The 22,525-nt window shown below is 52.0% G+C and overlaps 1 protein-coding gene across 5 annotated transcripts in view; it reads right to left on the bottom strand.

The window, feature by feature from the left end:
- PRKAR1B (protein kinase cAMP-dependent type I regulatory subunit beta) overlaps nucleotides 1-22,525 on the bottom strand; it is a 176,729-nt gene that overhangs the window by 113,094 nt on the left and 41,110 nt on the right. For all 5 annotated transcript variants that reach the window (XM_016946108.4, XM_016946109.4, XM_016946110.4 and 2 more), the window contains exons 3-4: nucleotides 16,813-16,983; nucleotides 13,497-13,588 (exon numbers count right to left, since the gene is read on the bottom strand). In XM_016946108.4, the coding sequence (XP_016801597.1) occupies nucleotides 13,497-13,588; nucleotides 16,813-16,983 (263 nt within the window). The remainder of the gene's footprint in view (nucleotides 1-13,496; nucleotides 13,589-16,812; nucleotides 16,984-22,525) is intronic.

The following is a 22,525-nucleotide window of genomic DNA, read 5'->3' on the forward strand; positions in this document are numbered from 1 at the left end:
AGCAGAACTCAGGGAGCGTGAGTTACAACAGCCTCCCGAATCGGAGTGGCTTCCTCATTCTGCAGGGAGCAGACAGGTGGGCGTGCAGGGCCTCGTCTCAGGAGGGCTGATCTTTCCCATGGAAACCGTGTGACCTGGGCAAGCCCCCCGCTGTCTCTGAGCCTCAGGGTCCCCCCCAACAAGTGGGAACAGGGTCACCAAATTGCTGACAAGATGCTTCGTATTACAAGGAGCCCCATAGGGCCAGGACCAGCTTGACGGTTACATTCCCCTCCATGGAGGGCCCTCCCCACGCAACCTTCCCTTTGCCTGGCCTCTCTCCACAGACCCCCATCCCCAGCCAGCTGGTGAATTCCTCACACCCGCTGGCAGGCGACGGGGCTATTTTTAGTGACCAGGGCTCAAGAATGGAGCCATGCCAGGACCCATGGCGTCCGTCGGAGTGTGAAAGCTGGCGCATCCCTCCTTCTGGTCGCTATGTGGTCCCCGACACAGCACAGTGGCCAGTGCTGCACCAGGGCTTAGCCTCAGGCCTGCATGAACACAGCCTCTGCCCTGGCACCCTCCATCTGAAGGACAGCCCCATTCCCTGCCCCGGGCAGTGGGCCTTCCTGCACCTTCTCTGGGCCTCGGGTCCCCATCCACATACTGGGTGCTGGAGGCAGAGGCCACGTGCAGCATCTCAGCCCCCAGGTCTGCAGGGGCTTGTCAGTGACGACAAAACGTGAACTGGCTAGGGGTCAGGAGCTGTGGCACCGGAGACCACACACCACCAAATTCCACAAGTTTCAAAATGTTACAGCAGCTGCTGGGTGTGGTGGCTCATGCCGGCAATCCCAACACTTTGGGAGGCTGAGGCCAGAGGATCGCTTGAGCCCAGGAGGCTCAAGTCCAGCCTGGGCAACACAGCGAGACTCCGTCTCTACAAAAACTAAAAAAAAAAAAATAGCTGGGTGTGGTGGTGCATGCCTGTGGCCCCAGCTACTCAGGAGGCTGAGGCAGGAGGATCGCTTGAGCCCAGGAAGTCGAGGCTGCAGTGAGCCAAGATCGTGCCACTACACTCCAGCCTGAGCAACGGAGCAAGACCGTCTCAAAAAAACAAAAACAAAAATCTTAGGGCACCAAACAGCCAGGACCACAGACAAGATCCACGCAGGCCATGATCACCTGGGGGAAGTGGTAAGAAAGACCTGAGGTTCTTCTCTCCACTCACAAATCAGACAAAGCAAGAGGGCTTGTTGTCACTGTGGTATTAGATAGCGCCAGCCCTGGAGACCCTTTGAAACAGGCTCCACGGAGAGCTGCAACTGCCCCGCAGCTCCAGGCACAGGCCACGAGACTTGTTATTAGCTGGAAAACGCTAGGCGTGTGGAAAATGACTGTTCTCTTAAAAAGGTTGTTGTCTTTTCCCGGCAGGTTAATGAGCTGTGTGTGCATTCACGGTGGGCAAGTCAGCCCCAAGCAGCCACATCCCAGCCAGGTCAAAGTCCCAGCTTCTACTCCAAGCTGGGTGGCCCGACGCAGCCTGCTTAACCTCTCTCTGCCTCCCCTGCCAAACGGCAGCCTCGGGGGCCACGGGGGAGCTCTAGAAAGACAACATGCCTGAGGCCCATGGCCCAGGGACTGGCCATTGCATACATCATCTGATGCAAGCTTCAAACCCCAGGCTTCAGCCTCCGTTGAATTCAGCTTCTAAAGCCTCCTGGGCTCACGTGGACCCTGATTTGCTAACCTCAAGGTCTCCTCTGCTGAGATCCAGCTGGGCTTTCTGCAAATGGAAATCAAATTCTTTGCATGTTCAAGCCATTAAGCATCTCCTCGGATGAGGCCCTGCATTTTCCAAAATGCTAATTTTGTTTTTTTAATGTTGCCCGAAAGGGAAGCAGAAAGTCCCAAAGCCCAAGCCAGAATGGGGAGAGGGGGCCGTGAAGGCTCGGAGAAGCCAGGAGACAGCTCCCTTCAGCTGCCCGTGAATTCAGCAGAAGGGCTTGTTTTTCCCATCACCTGAGGATCCGAGCCAATTTGTGGAAAAACAGACTGCAGAGATACGCGGGTGGGAGGAAGAGAAACAGCGACAGATAACAGAGACAGCTGCGCAGGCCAGCGGTGCTGCTCAAGCCAGAGGCCTGTTTTAATTAAAGCAGCAGAGAGCTGGAGCCGCTGCCAGGAAGGCCGCCTCAAGGGTGAGGTGCCCTCGCCTGTGCCCGTCTGGCAGCTCCAGTAATGAGGTCCCCGCCGGAGGCCCAACGCACAACACAAACACACACGGAGCCGCCCAATTATCACGTTTCTCGGCTCCCAGGAGCTCAGCGATGCTCCCCCTACAGGCGCCCTAATCAGGGAAAGCCGGGAAGGGACCGGGATAGAACCCAAGGGCCTCCACCTCGCTCCCCAAGGCCTGGGACACACCCTCCAGGGACAGCCTTCATGGTCCTGGCACATCAGAGAGCTCTGGAGCACGCGGGGCTGCTTCCTGAGGCTGCTGAGGTCCCTGGCCGAGGCGTAACTGCCCCGGGCACCCCAGGTAGGATGCGGAATCTGCTTCGCTCCAATAGCTGACGCAAGGTGAGAAGGCTGCACCTACCACCACCCTGGGGCCTGCCCTGGGAGCTACTCAACTCTGCAGAGGGGCTGTGCAGGTGCCGTCCCAGGGGATAAGGACACCCCACTCCAGCCCCAGCTGGACAATTGCTGTGTGGGTCAGTGCAACAGGCCAAGGCCCCCTCTCACTGGGTCTCAGAGCTCTGTTCAGTACAGTGAGGTGGGGACAAGGTGGCCTCCTAGGGATCTTCCTGCTGACTGTGGGTGCTGGGAGGCCCGGAGCGGCCTATTCACCAACTCAGGCCCAGGGTGGAGCAGAGAACGACTCAAGGCTACCCCAGCCTCTTTCTCAGACCAAGTACTGAGTGGGGCCTGACTGCGGGGTCTGTCTGGATAGCTGGGCTGGCCTCCAAGGGGCAAGGCACCATCCAGAAGAAGTACCTTCATGGACTCCACGGCCACACAGCCAAAGGGCCACAGAAAGATGGTGATGACAATGACCACAACAGTGATGATGATGGTGGTGATGATGATGATGAAGGTGAAGATGATGGTGATGGTGAAGATGAAGATATGGTGATGAAAATAATGGTGATGAAGATGGTGATGGTGATGATGGTGAAGATGGTGATGATGGTGATGGTGGTGATGGGGATGGTGACTATGGTGATGACTACGATGGTGGTGGTGGTGGTGGTGGTGATGATGATGGTAGGTGATGATGTGAATGGTGATTATGATGGTGTGGTGATGAAGGTGATGGTGATGGTGGTGATGGGGATGGTGACTATGGTAATGACTATGATGGTGATGATGATAATGATGGTGATGATGATAATGATGGTGATGACAGTGATGATGGTGTTGGTGGGGATGGTGATGATGATAATGATGGTGATGATGACAGTGATGATGGTGATGATGATAATGATGGTGATGATGACAGTGATGATGGTGATGGTGGGGATGGTGATGATGATGGTGGTGATAACGATGATGATGGCAATGGTGGTGATGAGGATGGTGGTGGTGATGGTGATGATGACAGTGATGATGGTGATGGTGGGGATGGTGATGATGGTAATGGGGATGACTATGATGGTGATGATAATGATGATGGTGATAACAGTACACACATAGATATTCCTGCTTTATATTCTCACAACAACCTCAAAGTAGGTTTTATTATCTTCATTTGACACCTGAGGAAACTGAGGCTCAGAGAATGTTATTACTTATAAATGACATCCACAACTCTCTCCTTCCAAAAGATGTTTTAAACACACCTTAAATTCTGTGGTATCTGAGTGAGATTGTGTGTGCATGACTGTGTGCATAGGCGTGCCTGGGAATAAGACCCCTCCAGCCCAACACCTGTGTGATGGGAACTCCTGGTCCTGTCTCACCCCTGAGCTGTCTCCCTGCAGCTGCAGTTCACCACAGGACACTATGGATCCTGCTCACTGGCAATGCCTAAATCACCCATTCTCAATCTTCCTTCACCATGCAGGCAGGGTAGCAGCAGGTGCAGGTGATGTGTCCTCACAGGGGAGGGAGCACAGGCTTAGGTGCCCAAGAACTCAAGCTCGAACCCTAGCTCTGCTCCTGAGGAGTTGTGGGGCCTTGGACAAGGACAGGGAAGGAAACTGAGGCTGTGAGGTTGACACTATGCCTCTCACAGGATCCTGTGCAAAGGCCCAGGGAAACCCTTCGATCAAGGCCAACTAGCAATACCACCATCCTAGAAAGACAGGCAGGCGGTCTGGGGGAGTTGCAGCCTCCCTCACAACCATGTTGCACTATCTTCCTTTAAATCAAAGTCTTAAACATAATTTCTACCCTTCTCCAAGCTTACGTATCTCTCGCACAACCTTACGTATCTCCCACACTGTTACCAATCGACAAGAGCAAAGTCACACAGCCTGTGATGATGGGGATATCTGTCTTGAACCTGAACTTGGACAGAGGGGTCATTAGGCCAGCAGGTGTGCACACCCTGCAGGTGGATGCATCTGCAAAGGATTCTCTGCCGCACTCTTCCTAAGCGGGGAAGCAGAGAGAAGAAGAGCAGGCAGCCTCAAAGTCAGGGGTGTGCCAGACGCCCTGTAAACTTGGAAGGAATTTGGCTTTGCTCGCCAAACCACAGCTGAGCAGAGGCAAAGCTATGAAGCTCAGCTTCTAGTAAACTGGAAAAAGCAAACTATCTGGATGCTGCACAGGGGAGACATCACGTGAAAGGTCCAGAGACAATCCCTCCCCTGCCCACTCCCTCTGGAACCGGTTTCCTGAGCCATCAGCCTGTTTCTTTAGAGACCGTGGCCAGAAAAAGGAGCCCATTGGGGCTTCGATATGGAAAGTGAGTTTTCCTGTGTGCAAAACAAAAGAGCTGAAACCGACACACACGCCCTGTGCAAAAGCTTCCTTTTCAAGCCAGCCTTACAAAGAGGAGTTTTTAAGCCAACCATCTGCTTCCTCTGTTTCTTCTCCGCGTAGCTCTCGGATCCAGAGGGGTCAGAGATGGAGGGCGCATGTCGCTCTGATTCTGAGGGCCAAGGGCACAGGATCCAGCACTGGACATAAACAGCTGGGATGGCCCAGAGATATCATTTGACTCAGCTCACACTCAGGGTCCAGGCTGGCCCTAAAATAAGAGCTTTACTGAACTTACCTAGAGCCTGGGAGCTGGGGAGGAGCCCAGAAAGGATTTGAGGAGTTTAGCTGAAACGCAGTTGCCACCAAGAGGGCACAGAAAGGAATGGGAGGCCCTGAGTTCAGTCAGGCTGGAAGGGAAGCACAATCTGTGGTTCCTCAAAAAGCTAAACATGGAACTACCATACGACCCGGCAATTCCATCCATCAGCATCTGCCCAGGAGACTCAAACAGACACCTGCACACCCATGTTCACAGCAGCACTAATCACAATAACCAAAAGGTGGAAACAACCCAGTGTCCATCAGCAGACAAATGGATACACAAATGGGGTGTGGCCGTGGAGCAGCATATTACTCGGCCCTGAAAAAGGAAGAGAGCATTGATACATGCTATGCTGTGGATGCACCTTGAAAACACTGTGCTCAGTGAAAGGGCCCATCACGAAAGGTCATATATCACGGTTCATTTAAGTCCCATAATGACTTACATGAAATATTTAGAATAGGCAAGCTCATAGAAAGAGAAAGTAGATTGGGGTTATCAGGGGCCCAGGAGGGGGTGATAGGACTGACTGCTGAATAAGTGTGGGGCTTCCATTTGGAATGATTAAAAATATTGGAAACAAAGAGTGGTGATGGCAGCACACCATTGTGAATGTAACTAATGCCACTGAATTAAACACTTAAAAATGGCTAAAATGGGCTGGGTGCGGTGGCTCACGCCCATAATCCCAGCACTTTGGGAGGCTGAGGTGGGTGGATCACTTGAGGTCAGGAGTTCAAGACCAGCCTGGCCAACATGCTGAAACCCCATCTCTACTAAAAATACAAAAATTAGCCAGGTGTGGTGGCGCACACCTGTAATCTCAGCTACTCGGGAGGCTGAGGCAGGAGAATCGCTTGAACCCAGGAGACGGAGGTTGCAGTGAGCCGAGACAGCGCCACTGCACTCCAGCCTGGGTGACAGAGTGAGACTCCATCTCAAAAAAAAAAGAAAAGGTTAAAATTGCAAACTTTATGTGATATATATTTGCCACAATGAAAACAAGAGCGAGAGAGAAGGCTGGTGGGCAGGTCCACGTGCCGTATTTTTTTTTTTTTTTTTTTTTGAGATGGAGTCTCGCTCTGTCGCCCAGGCTGGAGTGCAGTGGCACGATCTCAGCTCACTGCAAGCTCCGCCTCCCAGGTTCACGCCATTCTCCTGCCTCAGCCTCCTTAGCAGCTGGGACTACAGGCTCCTGCCACCATGCCCAGCTAATTTTTTTTGTATTTTAGTAGAGACGGGGTTTCACTGTGTTAGCCAGGATGGTCTCGATCTCCTGACCTCATGATCCACCCGCCTCGGACTCCCAAAGTGCTGGAATTATGGACGTGAGCCACCGCGCCCAGCCCCACGTGCCATTTTTTTAGGGTTTGGATGTAAACATTGCACATGCAGGGAGGACAGATGTTGGAAATGAGATGGAGCCACAAGTTCATGAAACCCCACTTCATATTCCTCCTCCCTAGGCACCCAGGGAATGACTCTGCCCAGCGTCCCTGCAACCACGCCAGGCCAGGGGACCAGTCCATGGCCCATGCTCACCTGTGACATATGACAATTCTGGGCTGAGGCGGTGACAAGCCTGTGCCTCCATGAACATGGAAGCCCGTGTTGATAGCTGAGCCCAAGAGCTAGGCGGCCTGGGCCTCTGAGCTCCCCCACGCCACAGCGTCCAGCAGAGGGGCTCAGGACCGAGGATGGCCTCCGAGCTCCCCCATGCCACAGCATCCAGCAGAGGGGCTCAGGACCGAGGACGGCCTCCGAGCTCCCCCATGCCACAGCATCCGGCAGAGGGGCTCAGGACCGAGGACGGCCTCTGAGCTCCCCCATGCCACGGCATCCGGCAGAGGGGCTCAGGACCGAGGACGGCCTCTGAGCTCCCCCACGCCACAGCATCCAGCAGAGGGGCTCAGGACCGAGGATGGCCTCTGAGCTCCCCCATGCCACAGCATCCAGCAGAGGGGCTCAGGACCGAGGACGGCCCAGGTTAAGACACATATTTGAATCCCAGGAGGATATTGAGATCTCCATTTTCCTGGCTACCCTCCAAGTGATGCCTTGTTCCCTGTGGCCCCAGCACCCCTACAGGCAGCAGGTTCCTGCTGAAATGAACAAAGCTGTCCTACCATGTGTTCACCAGCTCTCCCCTGCCCCAGCCATGCCTGGAACGGGCCCCAGGCCCTTTGCTGCAGCTGTGCCATGCCTGGAACAGCCGTGCTGGCTCTCACCTTTCTGCCCATCCTGAATGAAGCCATCCCACTCTATGACGTGCAGGTCTCTCTCAATGTCCTTCACCACACACCATCTCTAAAAATGTATGTGCTTCATGACTGTGTGCTGCCTGCTCCCCGGAAAAGCCAGCCCCATGAGGACAGCACCCGTTCCCCACCCCCACTGTGTTCCCAGAACCCTGCACGGAGCCTGGCACACAATGAATGCTCTGGAAGTATTTGTCGTCTTAAATTCTGTGGAATTCTGTGGAACCGAATTTTTTTTTTTTTTTTTAAGACGGAGTCTCGCTCTGTCGCCCAGGCTGGAGTGCAGTGGCATGATCTCGGCTCATTGCAATCTCCACTACCCGGGTTCAAGCAATTCTCCCGCCTCAGTCTCCTGAGTAGCTGGGATTACAGGTGTGCGCTACTGTGCTCAGCCTAATTTTTGTATTTTTAGTAGAGATGGGGATTCACCATGTTGGCCAGGCTGGTCTGGAACTCCTGGCCTCAAGTGATCTGCCCACCTCAGCCTCCCAGACTGCTGGGATTACAGGCATGAGCCACCGCACCCGGCCTTGTTGAACCAATTTTGAATTCAGGTGCAAAGCTGTGCTCCACCCACTGCACTGTTCCCACATGTGGGAATATTTGAGCCAGAAAAGGAAAACGTTGGATGGTCATCATTACCGTTGCTAGAAATAAAGATAATAGCCAGGCGCGATGGCTCATGTCTATAATCCTAGCACTTTGGGGGGCCGAGGCAGGAGGATCACTTGAGGTCAGGAGTTCGAGACCAGCCTGGCCAACATGGGGAAACCCCATCTCTACTAAAAATACAAAAATTAGCCAGATATGGTGGTGTGTTCCTGTAATCCCAGCTACTGGGGAGGCTGAGGCAGGAGAATCGCTTGAACCCGGGAGGTGGATGTTGCAGTGAGCCGAGATCACACCACTGCACTCCAGCCAGGGTGACAGAGTGAGACTCCGCCTCAAAATAATAGTAATAATAATAATAATAATAATAAATGTGCCCACCCAGACCGGACTCCTGGTCCTGCAGCCCATTCCTGAAAGAGCTGAATGCAGACCAGCCGCCTGCTGGGCCCTATCTGGAAACTGAGGCCCAGAACACAGACATAAATCTTGTAAGCACAGCAGCCGATGTTTAGGGTGGCTGCCCAAATCACGACCCCTCTGCCTTGGAACTCCTTCCCCACCATTCAAGAGTGTCATGGGTCTGTGATCTGTCTCCTGTTTCCTGCCTACAGATGACAGGACCAGGACTTGATACCCATAGTTATGAAAGGTGAGCATGGCTGAAGCCCAGCTGTATGTCCACAGGGCTTTGTCTAACCAGAGCACCCCCTTCCAGTCGGTACAAAAGAGCAGTTCACAGGGCCACACTGGACTCCGGCCTCATCAGTCACCATCCTTTCCTGAGGACTTGAAGCTGCATTAGGAATGAAGAGCTTGGCCGGGCACAGTAGCTCACACCTGTAACCTCAACACTTTGACAGGCTAAGGGAGGAGGATAGCTTGAGGACAGGAGTTCGAGACCAGTCTGAGCAACATGGCAAAACCCTGTCTCTACAAAAAATTTTAAGGCTGTGCGTGGTGGCTCATACCTGTAACCCCAGAGCTTTGGGAGGCCAAGGCGGGCGGATCACTTGAGGTCAGGAGTTCGAGACCAGCCTGGCCAACATGGTGAAACCCCATCTCTACTAAATATACAAAAATTAGCTGGGTGTGGCGGCACACGCCTATAATCCCAGCTACTTGGAAGGCTGAGGCAGGGGAATCGCTTGAACCCGGAGGCGGACACTGCAGTGAGCCAAGATTGCACGACTGCACTCCAGCCTGGGCAACAAGAGTGAAAGTCCCTCTCAAAAAAAGAAAAAATAATTTTTTTTTTAATTAGCCAGGCATGGTGGTGCACACCTGCAGTCCCAGTTATTCAGGAAGTCGAGGTAGGAGAATCACTTGAGCACAGAAGGTCGAGGCTGCAGTGGGCTATGATGGTGGCACTGCACTCCAGCCTGGGTGAGAGAGTAAGGCCTTGTCTTTAAAAAAAAAAAAAAACACACAGAATGGACGGCTGGTCTGTGTGGCCAGCAGCTGTGGACCAGGGACCTCCCGCTTCAGGGCTGACTCTGTCTGCAAAGAGGGAGCTGCAGAGGCTCTAGCAAGGCACGGCTGGGACCAGAAAGGGCTCTCTCCTCCTCAGGGTCCCTTCGTGATCTTCCAAACTGAATTTTCAACCGGTGAACGTAATATCCGTTCAAAAATGACATTTCAATTGCATTGTAAATTGATGTTTAAATTCAAGTTAAAATAAATTCAAGTTAAAATAGTCTTCAGCTCGGCCGGGCACGGTGGCTCATGCCTGTAATCCCAGCACTTTGGGAGGCCGAGGAGAGTGGATCACAAGGTCAGGAGATCGAGACCATCCTGGCCAACACGGTGAAACCCCATCTCTACTACAAATACAAAAAATTAGCCAGACGTGGTGGCGGGCGCCTGTAGTCCCAGCTACCTGGGAGGCTGAGGCAGGAGAATGACGTGAACCCGGGAGGCGGAGCTTGCAGTGAGCCGAGATCACCCCACTGCACTGAAGCCTGGGCAACAGAGTGAGACTCCATCTCAAAAAAAAAAAAAAATAGTCTTCAGCTCTTCAGTATCTGACTCCTCTTGGTGACCAGGTTCACCACTGCCAGGCAGACACCTCTGTGCGCGTATCCCAGGGCTGCTGTGAGCAAGTACAGCAGGTCCTGAAACAACAGAAACGTATCGTCTCTGCAGTTCTGGGGCCAGAAGTCCAGATCCAGGATCAGCAGGTGGAAATCAAGGTGCTACAGGACCACGCCCTCCAGAGGCCCCGGGCAGGCCCCCCCTCGCCTCTTCAGGTGGCTGCGGCCCTCCTCGGCCTGTGCCACATCTCACCAACTCCTGCCTTGCGTTGCATGGCCTCTTCCCCTTCTGTGTGTGGCATCTCCTCCTGCCTCCCCTTAGAAGGCACAAGTGATGGCATCAGGGCCCTCCTGGGAAACCCAGGGCCACCCGCCCACCTCGAATCTCACTTCATCACATCTGCAAAGTCCCTCTCTGCCACTCAAGATGACACATCCAGGTCCCAGAGACTAAGTCGTGGGTATCCTGGGGGGCCTGGACACCTCCCAGGATGGAGTAGCCATGCCCAGCTACTCCAGCCACACCCAGCTACTCCAACCATGTCCAGGCTAATCCTGAATTCCAGCCACACCCAGCTACTCTAGTCACATCCAGCTACTCTAGTCATGCCCAGCTACTCCATCCATGCTTAGATACTCCAGCCATGCCCAGCTATTCCAGCCACACCCAGCTACTCTAGCCACATCTAACTACTCCAGTCATGCCCAGCTACTCCATGTATACCTAGCTACTCTAGCCACACCCAGATATTCCAGCCATGTCCAGCTACTCCAACCAAACCCAGCTATTCCAGCCACACTCAGCTATTCGAGTAGGCAGCCATGCCCAGCTACTCCAGCCAAACCCAGCTATTCCAGCCACACCCAGCTACTCTGGCCGCATCTAGCTACTCCATCCATGCCTAGCTACTCTAGCCACACCCAGCTACTCCAGCAACACCCAGTTATTCCAGCCACACCCAGCTACTCTAGCCACATCTAGCCACTCGTCATGCCCAGCTAACTCTATCCATGCCTAGCTACTCTAGCTACACCCAGATACTCCAGCCACACACAGCTATCCCAGCCATCCTCAGCTACTCTAACCACTGCTCAACCACAGAAGCAACAGGTGTTCCTGCTTGGGGTAACTGGGCACCCTGCACCCAAAGTATCCAGCCTGAACCAGCCACATGCTCTGGATAAGATAGGGTATTTCAGCATGATGTGAGTGGCTGGGTGCCAAGGCCCTTGAAGGCCACTCCTCTGCATAGCCCCTGCCACCCCTTCTGAGTGAGATTCCAGCAAAATGTATCAAAAGCCTGTTAAAAACACGCACACCAGCACCCATCAGGATCTTCACAGGCCAATCTCTGACCCAGCAACCTGAATACCAGGAGTCTCCTGCCTAACCACAGCGTCACTACTCACAGAAACATCGTAGCACGGAGAAATCAGAAGCCTCCCACGTGACCTTGGCAAAGGCAGCAGTTCATAAACTCTGATTCATTCTTACAATGGAACGCTGTGCAGATACGCACAACAATTAGATCTGTACTTATACGAAAGGACTTCCTAGACCCATCACCCCATCACCGGCGAGGAGCACAGCAGAGAACAGCGCGTCTAGTGTGTTCCCAGGGTCCCCACCTGCACTCACGGGCACACGCCTGCAAACACACAGGGCGGCTGGAGCCCCCACCAGACCACCACACCGTTGCCCTCCGGGAGGGGGAGAAACAGACACTTTCTCTTTGTATTTTATACATATGGAGGTAATTTAGATTTTATATAGGACTAGTATCAAAATATGCTCAGTTAATCTAATAAAGAATTATAATTTGTCAAAAAATTGTTTTAAAAGAGAGAATTTTCAATATGTGACACATCCTTTGATCACATCAACGAATTTATCTCAAAGAAAGAAACGAACAAGTACTCCAAGATGAAAACACAAGGATGACCACCCAATGTTCATAAAGTTAAAAATGCAGGCCGGGCGCGGTGGCTCATGCCTGTAATCCCAGCACTTTGGGAGGCCGAGGCAGGTGGATCATGAGGTCAGGAGTTCGAGACCAGCCTGGCCAACATGGTGAAAACCCATCTCTACTAAAAATGCAAAAATTAGCCGGGCGTGGTGGCGGGATCCTGTAATCCCAGATACTCAGGAGGCTGAGGCAGGAGAATCGCTTGAACCCAGGTGGCGGAGGTTGAAGTGAGCCAAGATCATACGACTGCAGTCCAGCCTGGGCAACAGAGCAAGACTCTGTCTAAACTAATAATAATAATAGAGATTTAAAAAATGCAAACAGCCGCAGTAGGAAAACAGCTAATTCACATAGAAATTGACAGCACAGACAACTGCAGCAGGCTTACTGGCATGGAAAGGTGTTGAGGACGCCCCGAGTATGAGAAAACAGGGTAGAATGAGATGCTGTTACCGACGGGATCTGTGCACAAGGTCAATCCTTAATGCCTCTCCCCCAAATATCCCCAAGGATCATCTCTAGGCATCAGATGGAGACATTTTTGCTTTCAATCTTTTCAAAATTTTCCAATTTTTCCAATTATGTCTATGATCAACATCCCCACACATGGCGTCCAAGCCCCTTCACGCTCGGCCCTCTCCCTGAATAACCCTGACCTCCTCTGTCCCCTCACTGCCACCCTGCAGACCTCATCTGCTGCCACCTCCTGCCTCACGCCTCTGAGCTCCCGGCACAGGCAGGAGCCGCGGGAAAGGTACATCCCGGCCCCATCTCCCCCACGAGGCTGTGAGCTTAGCAACGGCAAGGTACATCCATGCACGCGGAAGAGGCCGGAACACGAAGCCCACGGTAATCACACCACCTGTGCCTGCCTAGGTATAGCGCGTGGGGGAACCGCAGATCCAGACCCGGTATTTGAGGAAGGCAGCCGGGCCTTCCCAGAGCAGGGACTCAGCTCGGCAGCAGGGCAGGTGCACGCAGCATAGTATTTCGGGAAGCCACCCCTGCGTGGTGAGCCCACGTTTCCCAAGAGCTGTGACACGCTTCTCCTGGCGCCGAGCGTTCCGTATTCCATGGCCCGTGAGTCAGAGAAACGGCAAAGCCTCCCTGGAGGCCGGGGAGGGCGGCGGTGATTCCCAGGTGAGCAACGGGGGCTGCCCACCTCCCGGAGGGCAAGGAGGGCGGTGGTGATTCCCGGGCAAGCAACGGGGGCTGCCCACCTCCCAGAGGCCGGAGAGGGCAGCGGTGATTCCCGGGCGAGCAACGGGGGCTGCCCACCTCCTGGAGGCCAGGGAGAGAGGCAGTGATGCCCAGGCAAGTGGCAGGAACTGCCCACCTCCCGGAGGCCGAGGAGGGCGGCGGTGATGCTGGGGCGGGGGACGAGTCTGCCTACCTCCTCTCGTTGTCATCCAGGTGAGCGAAGAGCACGTTCTTGGAGATGGCCTTGGCCAGCGCGGTCATGGTTTTGTAGTCCTTGGGAATCACCTGAAGCGGAGCCAACACATCACCGTGTGAGCCACCCTGGCCTGATGCTGTGACGCGGCCTGAAATCTCCCTACTCCACCCTCAGCCTGCTGTTATCAGGCAATGGTACAAATATGCAATTTGAAGTTTAATGTGTATTTCACCACTGTTTTTTTCTAAACAGAGTCTTGATCACAGCTCACTGCAGCCTCAACCTCCTGGGCTCAGGTGCTCCTCCCGCTTCAGCCTCCCAAGTAGCTGGGACCACAGGTATGCACCACCACACTTGGCTAACTTTTTTATTTTTAGTGGAGATGAGGTCTCACTATGTTGCCCAGGCTGGTCTCAAACATCTCAGCTCAAGCAATCCTCCCATCTCAGCCTCCCAAAGTGCTGGGATTACAGGTGTGAGCCACCACACCCAGCCTCTTGTTACTTTTGAAATGCAGTCACGTGTCACGTAATGATGGGGAAGCGTTCTGAGAAATTCATCATGAGGCAATTTCATCATCATGCGAACATCACGGAGCAACAGACACAAGCCTAGCTGGTACAGCCTAACTATGCACTGAGGTTATAACATGATAGAGCCTATCGCTCTAGGCTACAAATCTGTACAGGATGTGGCCATCCTCAACACTGCAGGCAGCTGTAACACAATGCTAGGTGTATCTAAACATATCTACACAGGCCGGGCACAGTGGCTCACGCCTGTAATCCCAGCACTTTGAGAGGCCGAGGCAGGCGGATCGCCTGACGTCAAGAGTTCGAGACCAGCCTGCCCAACATAGTGAAACCCCGTCTCTACTAAAAATACAAAAATTAGCTGGGAAAGGTGGTGGGCACCTGTAATCAGCCACTCAGGAGGCTGAGGCAGGAGAATCACCTGAACCCGGGAGGTGGAGGTTGCCATGAGGCAAGATCATGCCACTGCACTTCAGCCTGAGTGACAGAGGGAGAATTTGTCTCAAAAAAATAAACAAATAAACATATCTACACAGAGAAAAGGTACAGTAAAAAATATGGTATCATAATCTTACGGGACCACATATATGCAATCTATCAACAACCAAAACGTGGTCATGTAGTGTGTGCCTGTATGCAGTACACTGTTACTGGCTGCAGTCGCCCCACCTTGCAAAGATCTCAAAACCCATTCCTCCCGTCTGTCTGTCTGTCTGTCTGAAACTCTGCACCCTTTGATCAACAATTCCCCACTCCCTCTCTGGATGAATGAGAAGCGCTACGAACACTTCAGATGCCAGGATATCCCCCGCTTAAAATGAAACCATGCAGGAAGGTCATTCGGGCCACAGTGAGACCTCCTGTTGTGCCTGGGCCACCCGGGAAGTCCCTGTCTGTCCAGGTGCAACTGCGGACCACGCAGGCTTAGGCGTGCTGCGTGTAACGCAGAGAGCCCCTGTGCAGACGTCTTTGAGAGACAGCAATGAAATCTCCTAAAAAGCCACTCCAGTTCTAACAGACTTTTAAAAATGTAAGTGTTGGCTGGGCGTGGTGGCTCACACCTGTAATCCCAGCACGTTGGGAGGCTGAGGCGGGTGGATCACCTGAGGTCAGAAGTTCAAGACCCGCCTGGCCAACATGGTGAAACCCCATCTCTACTAAAAATATAAAAAAATTAGCCAGGCATGATGACAGGCACCTGTAATCCCAGCCAGTTAGGAGGCTGAGACAGGAGAATCACAGGAACCTGGGAGGCAGAGGTTGTGGTGAGCTGAGATCATGCCATTGCACTCCAGCCTGGACAACAAGAGTGAAACTCCGTCTCAAAAAAATATATATAAATGTTTTGTTTTCAAATACTTTCTATTTACAGAGAAATTGCAAAGATCATTCTCGTGCACCTTGCAGGTTCCCTGATGTTACTACCTTACATCCTATGATGCATTTATCACAACTGGGGAGGCCATGTCGATACGTGACAGACACTGAGCTCCACACCTAATCTGTTCTTCCTTTGTTTGGCCTGAATGGCCTTTTTCTGTCCCAGGACCCCATCCTGTCTCCCCCGTGCCTCCGGTCTGCAACAGTTCTTCACACTCTCCTCGTGTGCCGTGAGCAGGGCTGGTCAGGCATTCTGCAGAGCGTCCCGCAGTTTAGGTTTATTTGAGGTTCTTCTCGTGGTTACACTGAAGTTCTGGGTCTTGGGGAGGAAGACCCCAGAGGTGGAGTGCTCTAATAAATTTTTAACAATGCTTGCGCTAGCTTTAATTAGCTGATTATAAAAGTATTAAGTACTGGGGAAAGGAATGGGGTGTGCGTGTTTAGGGAATAGAGTCTCAGTTCTGCAAGGTAAGAAGGTTCTGGAGATGGTACGATTCCACAACGAGAATGTGCTTAACGCCACTCAACCGTGCACTCAGAAATGGCTAAGAGGGTACTGGGGACTGACTTGTGTCTCCCCAGAAATTCACATATGGAAGCCCTAACCAGCCATGCTATGGTATTTGGAGAGAGGCCTTTGGGAGGTGGTTGGGGTTGGATGGGGTCATGAGAGAAGGGCCCTGAATAATGGGATTCATGCCTGTATAAGAAGAGACCAGAGATGCTGGGCACGGTGGCTCACGCCCGTAACCCCAGCACTTTGGGAGGCCAAGACGGGCAGATCACAAGGTCAGGAGATTGAGACCATCCTGGCTAACACAGTGAAACCCCGTCTTTACTAAAAATACAAAAAATTAGCTGGGTGTGGTGGTAGGCACCTGTAGTCCCAGCTACTCGGGAGGCTGAGGCAGGAGAATGGCATGAACCTGGGAGGCGGAGCTTGCAGTGAGCTGAGATCGCACCACTGCACTCCAGCCTGGGGGACGGAGCAAGACTCTGTTTCAAAAAAAAAAAAAAAAAAAGAGAGAGACCAGAGAGGCTGCAGGAGCATGGGAGGCACACAGCCCAGGACAGAGCCTCTGCTGACTCCAAGGACCTGGATGCCAGCGAGTCCCTTCCCTTCCCTGAGCCTGTGAGGAACCTAAGGCCGCCATGCAGCTGCAGTGACCCCACGCAGAGCTGCTCCCATAAATTTGAGCTCAGCTCATCTGGCAAAGACAGTAGCAAACCAAGCCCACCCAGAACTGCCTCTGCCATCACCCACATAGTCCTCCCTCCAACCAGGATGACACTGAGACCCCCGGGAGGATGAGGGTGCCCCGTGGGGTTCCAGGGAGCTCACAGGTGACAGCCACGTGCCGAGGCCTGGGGACAGGAACCCCGTGACCCGTGAGCCTCACCTTCCTGACGTAGGACACGGCGTCCTCCTCGGTGTACACCTCGGCACTCACGCCTCCTCGCCGGCGGCGGGCCTTCACCACAGGGTTCGGGGGGGTGGGCGACACCTCCTCATCATGGGAGTCCGACTGTGAGTTTGACTTCTGCCGCGCCAAAATCTGCCTGTTTTCTTCCTGTGTGGGAGAGGCAAACACAGAAAGGAAGTAAGAACCTGGCTGTCCCGGCCAGGCACAGGGCCCATGCCTGTGATCCCAGCACTGTGGGAGGACTAGTGGGAGGATCGCTTGAACTCAGGAGTTGGACATACGGTTAGGCTTTGTGTCCCCACCCAAATCTCTTTTTCTGTCTCCACCCAAATTTCACTTTGTGTCCCCACCCAAATCTCATTTTGTGTCCCCCACCAAATCTCATCTTGAATTGTAATCCCCATCATCCCCACTTGTCCAGGGAGAGACCAGGTGGAGGCGACTGAATCATGGGGGCGGTTTCCCCCTTGCTGTTCTCGTGATAGTGAGGGAGTTTTCACAAGATCTGATGGGTTTCCAAGGGACTCCTCCCCCTTCACTCAGCACTTCTCCTTCCTGCTGCCTTGTGAAGAAGCGGCTCTGCTTCCCCCCTGCTGCCTTCTGCCATGATCATAAGTTTCCTGAGGCCCCCCGAGCCATGCAGAACTGTGAGTCAATTCAACCTCTCTATAAACTACCCAGTCTTGGGTGGTTCTTTATAGCAGTATGAAAATGGACTAATACACCCTGTCTCTATAAAAAAAAAAAAAAAAAAAGAATTAGCTGTAAGTGGGTTCACCTAAAGTTGCAGTTCCTAAGAATCTGTCAACATTTCTGTGTATGTACCAGTTTTGTGAGACATTAAAAAATAAAGTGGGTGAGGCTCTCCAGGCAATTTTTATAACTGCCTGTACATCCACAATTATCTCAAAATTAAAACTTTAATTTGCTTTTTAAAGTGAGTGAGAGGCTGAACTGGCGTGGGGTTTATGGAGGCTGAGATGACAAGCATCTGGAGGTCTGCTGGGAGGAGGGGACTGGAAGTTGAGCCCCGAGTCACCGTGGAACGACCATGGTTGTGTCCTCCACGTGGGCTGGGGTTGCTCCGAAGCCGACCCTGCCTTGAGCTGTGGATGGCAGGATGCACCACCACTGCAGACCTTGCTCCTGCCCACAGACAAGTGCTTCGACCACTGTCCCCAGCTCTTCAGCCACTCTAAACCTCATGCATCCGGCATGGTCTTAGCCAGCCTGGGCATTTCAATCCCACCAGGGCCAATGTGCCTTTCTTCCTGCACCTGGAGGACCTGTGTTTGCATAACCTGCAGCCTAAACACTGACCTCCACCACCCTCAAAGGTGGGCTTAGGACCAGAGGCAGGGGGCTCTGTGGTCTGAGGACACACCGGGCCCTGAGCTGAGCCCCTTTCTCACTGCAATTCTGCCTCTTTGGGAAAAGGGTGAATGAAGTAAGGGGAGGGAGGGAGGAAGGAAGAAGGGAGGAGGGAGCAGGGAGGAGGGAGAGGAGAAGTCAGGAATCAGCAGGGCCAGGCAGCCTGGAGAGCCCAGGAGCTCAGTCCTCGTCCTAAGGCCACACTGGGTAGCTTACAGGGACCACAGATGAGCACACTCCTTTCCTAGAGTGCTGTGTGACCCTGAGTAAGTTGCTTGACCTCACCGGGACTCATCTGTGAGGGGAAATGAAGACACATGTCCCTGGCATCGTAGTAAGAAGAGACTTCAGGCCAAGTGTGGTGGCTTCTGGCCGGGTGTGGTGGCTCACGCCTATAATCCCAGCACTTAGGGAGGATCGTTTGGCCCCAGGAGTTCAAGACCAGCCTGGGCAACATAGTGAGACCATATCTCAAAAAAAATTTGTTGGCCAGGCACGGTGGTTCACGCCTGTAACCCCAGCACTTTGGGAGGCCGAGATGGGTGGATCACGAGGTCGGGAGATCGAGACCATCTTGGCTAACACGGTGAAACCCTGTCTCTACTAAAAATACAAAAAATTAGCTGGGTGTGGTGGCGGGCGCCTGCAGTCCCAGCTACTCCGGAGGCTGAGGCAGGAGAATGGCGTGAACCTGGGAGTGAGCTTGCAGTGAGCCGAGATCGTGCCACTGCACTCCAGCCTGGATGACAGAGCGAGACTCCGTCTCAAAAAAAAAAAAAAAATTGTTTTAAGGAAAAGAGATTTCAACCTGTCCTAACAGATATGAATGGCTCTGTGTGCAGAAGCAATGCTGGCTCACATGTCCTGAGTGTTCACCTTGGTCACTCATGCCCTATTCAGCCTCGAGGTGGGTGCGGCCCCCAACCCCTCACACAGATCAGGCACACAAGGCCCTCGCTCTCCCTCCTGGCCTCACCCTGATCCATCCCCTGGCTTTCCTGCCGGTCCTCTGAGGGCTTTGGTCCCCCACAGCTCGGGAGCTTCCCGGAAAAAGATGGTGGCCCTATCAGGCAGGGCCTTGCGTCATGGACCAGGAGGTGGAGGAGGAATTCAGGGGCAACCAGGTCAAGTTCCCTACCAATGCCTTCTGACATCCCAAGACCCAGACGTGCCCACCTGTGACAAGGCTGAGACCACGGCTCTGAGATGCTCACTCTCCAGGGGTACAGGAGCTCTGGGGTCCTGGGGTCTGACAGATGCAGACACCACGTGAATGCCAAGGCCGGGGTGCCACCAGCCCTGTCTGGGTATCCCCTTCCTTGACTTTCAAAAACCATCCCTTTAAGCAAATGGTTTGCTTATTGGTTCCAAATATTGAACCCAAGGATTTCTGAGAATTGGCCATTTAAAGTCAGCCAGGTGCACCGGTCCAGGTGGGTGAGGTGATCACCAGATCACACCAAGGTAGAGGATGCAGGAGAGGAGTCTGAGACCCCAGCCCGCCCTGGCTTCCTGCGGACTCTGTAGCCATTCCTCCTGTTCCAGGAACCTCCAGCAAACAAATGACTGTCTCCCCAGCCTGTTAAAACTGGGACATGGGTGGGAGCTCCTGCTGAATGCCAGCCGCCATCCATCCTGTGGGTGGTGGACATGAGTGAAGGGTCCCCACAGACCAGAGTGGGCCTGGCCGGCACCCACATGGAGCAGCGGGATGCAGTCACAGAGACGCCCTGACCAACACCAGCCTCAAGCCCCACTCCTGGCCCACCTGCCACGTGCCAGGCACGGCACCCACTCCCCATGGAAGGGCAGCCTGGAGAGCTGCTTGTTGCTCCCTCAGAAACAATCCCACCCGCTCCTCACCCAGCCCGATGTGGCCGTCTGTCAATCACAGCCAAGGGCAGTTTCCCCAGGGGCCCCCACTTCTTCTGCAGCTGATGCCCACCTCCATGTGTGCCAATGCCCACCTCCACGTGCACTGATGCCCACCTCCGTGTGCCAATGCCCACTTCTGCATATGCGAACACCTACCTCCCATGCACCAATGCCCACCTCCACGCGTGTGCTGATGCCCTCTGTGTATGCCGATGCCCACCTCCATGTGCTCCAATGCCCACCTCCACGTGCACCAATGCCCACCTCTGCCTGCGCCAGCCAATTCTGCCTCCTCAAACACCTATCAGATGCTAATTGCCCAGCCAGGAAGACGCTGAGTACACGGGGATTGCCGGGTGAAGCTTTATGCGATCATTTAAATATATCTTGACAGAGCTTCCCCAAAAAAAATGGCAGATGGAAAGTGCACGTTTCCTCTTTTCCCTCTAGCGACCTCTCGAATGACAGCAAAATTAAAATATATGCATATATACATCTACCACAATGACCAGAATGGCAGGAACGCTATCTGAGATTTCTGGAAAACAGACAATGACCTGAAGCATGGAATTTGACATTCGGACGAAGTACGCAGCAGCCCGGGGTATGTGAAGCAGGTTCTCCCGGATCCACGGAGGGAACGGTTCTGCTGCAGAGCCCCACAGAGCAGAGGACAGAGGTGGTGAAAGTCATCAAGATCCAGACCCAGGACCACAGGAGCTCGGAAGCCTGGGAGCCAGGCAGCCCCCCAAGGCCAGGAGCCCAGGTGTCCTGTGGCTGTTCCTTCTCTTCCCTTTTACAGTGGAAATTCCCAAACTACACAAGAGTAGACAGAGTAATACAATGAATCACCAAACGCCCATCACCCACCCTCAACCATTATCAAAATGGAGCCAGTCCTATTTCATTTCACCTCCACCCACTTCACACAGACACACACACACACACACACACACACACACACACACAGAGGATGGAAGCAAATCTCAGATACAGCATTTCATTTTAAATACTTCAATATCTAGCTCTAAAATACACTTGTTAAAACATAACCACAATCCCCATTACCATCTGCCATGAGTTGGATGTGGTTTGTCCCTCCTGAAATTTGGTCCTCAATGTGGTGATGTTGGGAGGTCCATGAATGTAACTTTTTACATTAATTAATATAATTCATGTTACACATATAACATACACATAACAGTAGGAAGATACAACATGAAAATATCTTAAAAAGAGACAAAGACAGAGAAAAAACATGTCTGTATATACATATATATAACATGTTATATATATATACACACACATATAACACGTTTTATATATATATTTATATATATATTTATATATTTATATATATATTTATATATTTATATATATATTTATATATTTATATATATACTTATATATTTATATATATATTTATATATTTATATATATATTTATATAAATATTTATATATATATATTTATATAAATATTTATATATATATTTATATAAATATATATATTTATATATTTATATAAATATATATATTTTTATAAATATATATATATATATATATACCAAAAACATTCCAGGAGGCTCAATATCTGATTAACAGCAGTTCCAGAAAATAAAATAAAATAGAAACTTGTCAGAAATAAAAGAAAAATTTCCCTAAACTGAAGAACATGAGTGTCTTGGTTGACAGAGCCCACAAGATTTTCAGTCCTAGTAAAAGGATCTCTTACACTGTACTTAAAGGGATAAGAATTTTCCAAAAGCTCCCATAGAGAAAAGTCAGGTCACCTACAAAGGACTGACAATAAGAATGGCTCAAACTTCTCAAAAGAAACACTAGATACTAGAGGACAATGAAACGAAGCCTCCAACATTCTGAAGGAAACTTCCTTTCAACCTAGACCTTTATACCCAGCTAAACTAGCATTCATGTTTGTAGTTATAACAAAGGCATTTCCTCAGTATACTTGATCGACAATTTTTAACTTTCAGAATTTACTTACAAAGCATAAAAGGCATAATTCTAGTTTTTTAAAAAATATGTAAATATTATCAATATGGACAATGCAAAATGAAAAGTTCAGATAACAAAAACGTAATAAAATTTTGAAAAGGAAAGCTAAGCAGGGTGGATATGTGAAGACCTTTGCCTTTTAAAATGGAGAATCGGCCGGGTGTGGTGGCTCACACCTGTAATCCCAGCACTTTGGGAGGCCAAGGTGGGCAGATCACGAGGTCAGGAGATTGAGACCATCCTGGCTAACACAGTGAAACCCCGTCTCTACTAAAAATACAAAAAAATTAGCTGGGCGTGGTGGTGGGCACCCGTAGTCCCAGCTACTCGGGAGGCTGAGGCAGAAGAATGGTGTGAACATGGGAGGCGGAGCTTGCAGTGAGCCGAAATCGTACCACTGCACTCCAGCCTGGGCGACAGAGCGAG

This window comes from Pan troglodytes, chromosome 6 (genome assembly GCF_028858775.2).
Source record: "Pan troglodytes isolate AG18354 chromosome 6, NHGRI_mPanTro3-v2.0_pri, whole genome shotgun sequence".
In the NCBI taxonomy this organism is placed as follows: Eukaryota; Metazoa; Chordata; class Mammalia; order Primates; family Hominidae; genus Pan; species Pan troglodytes.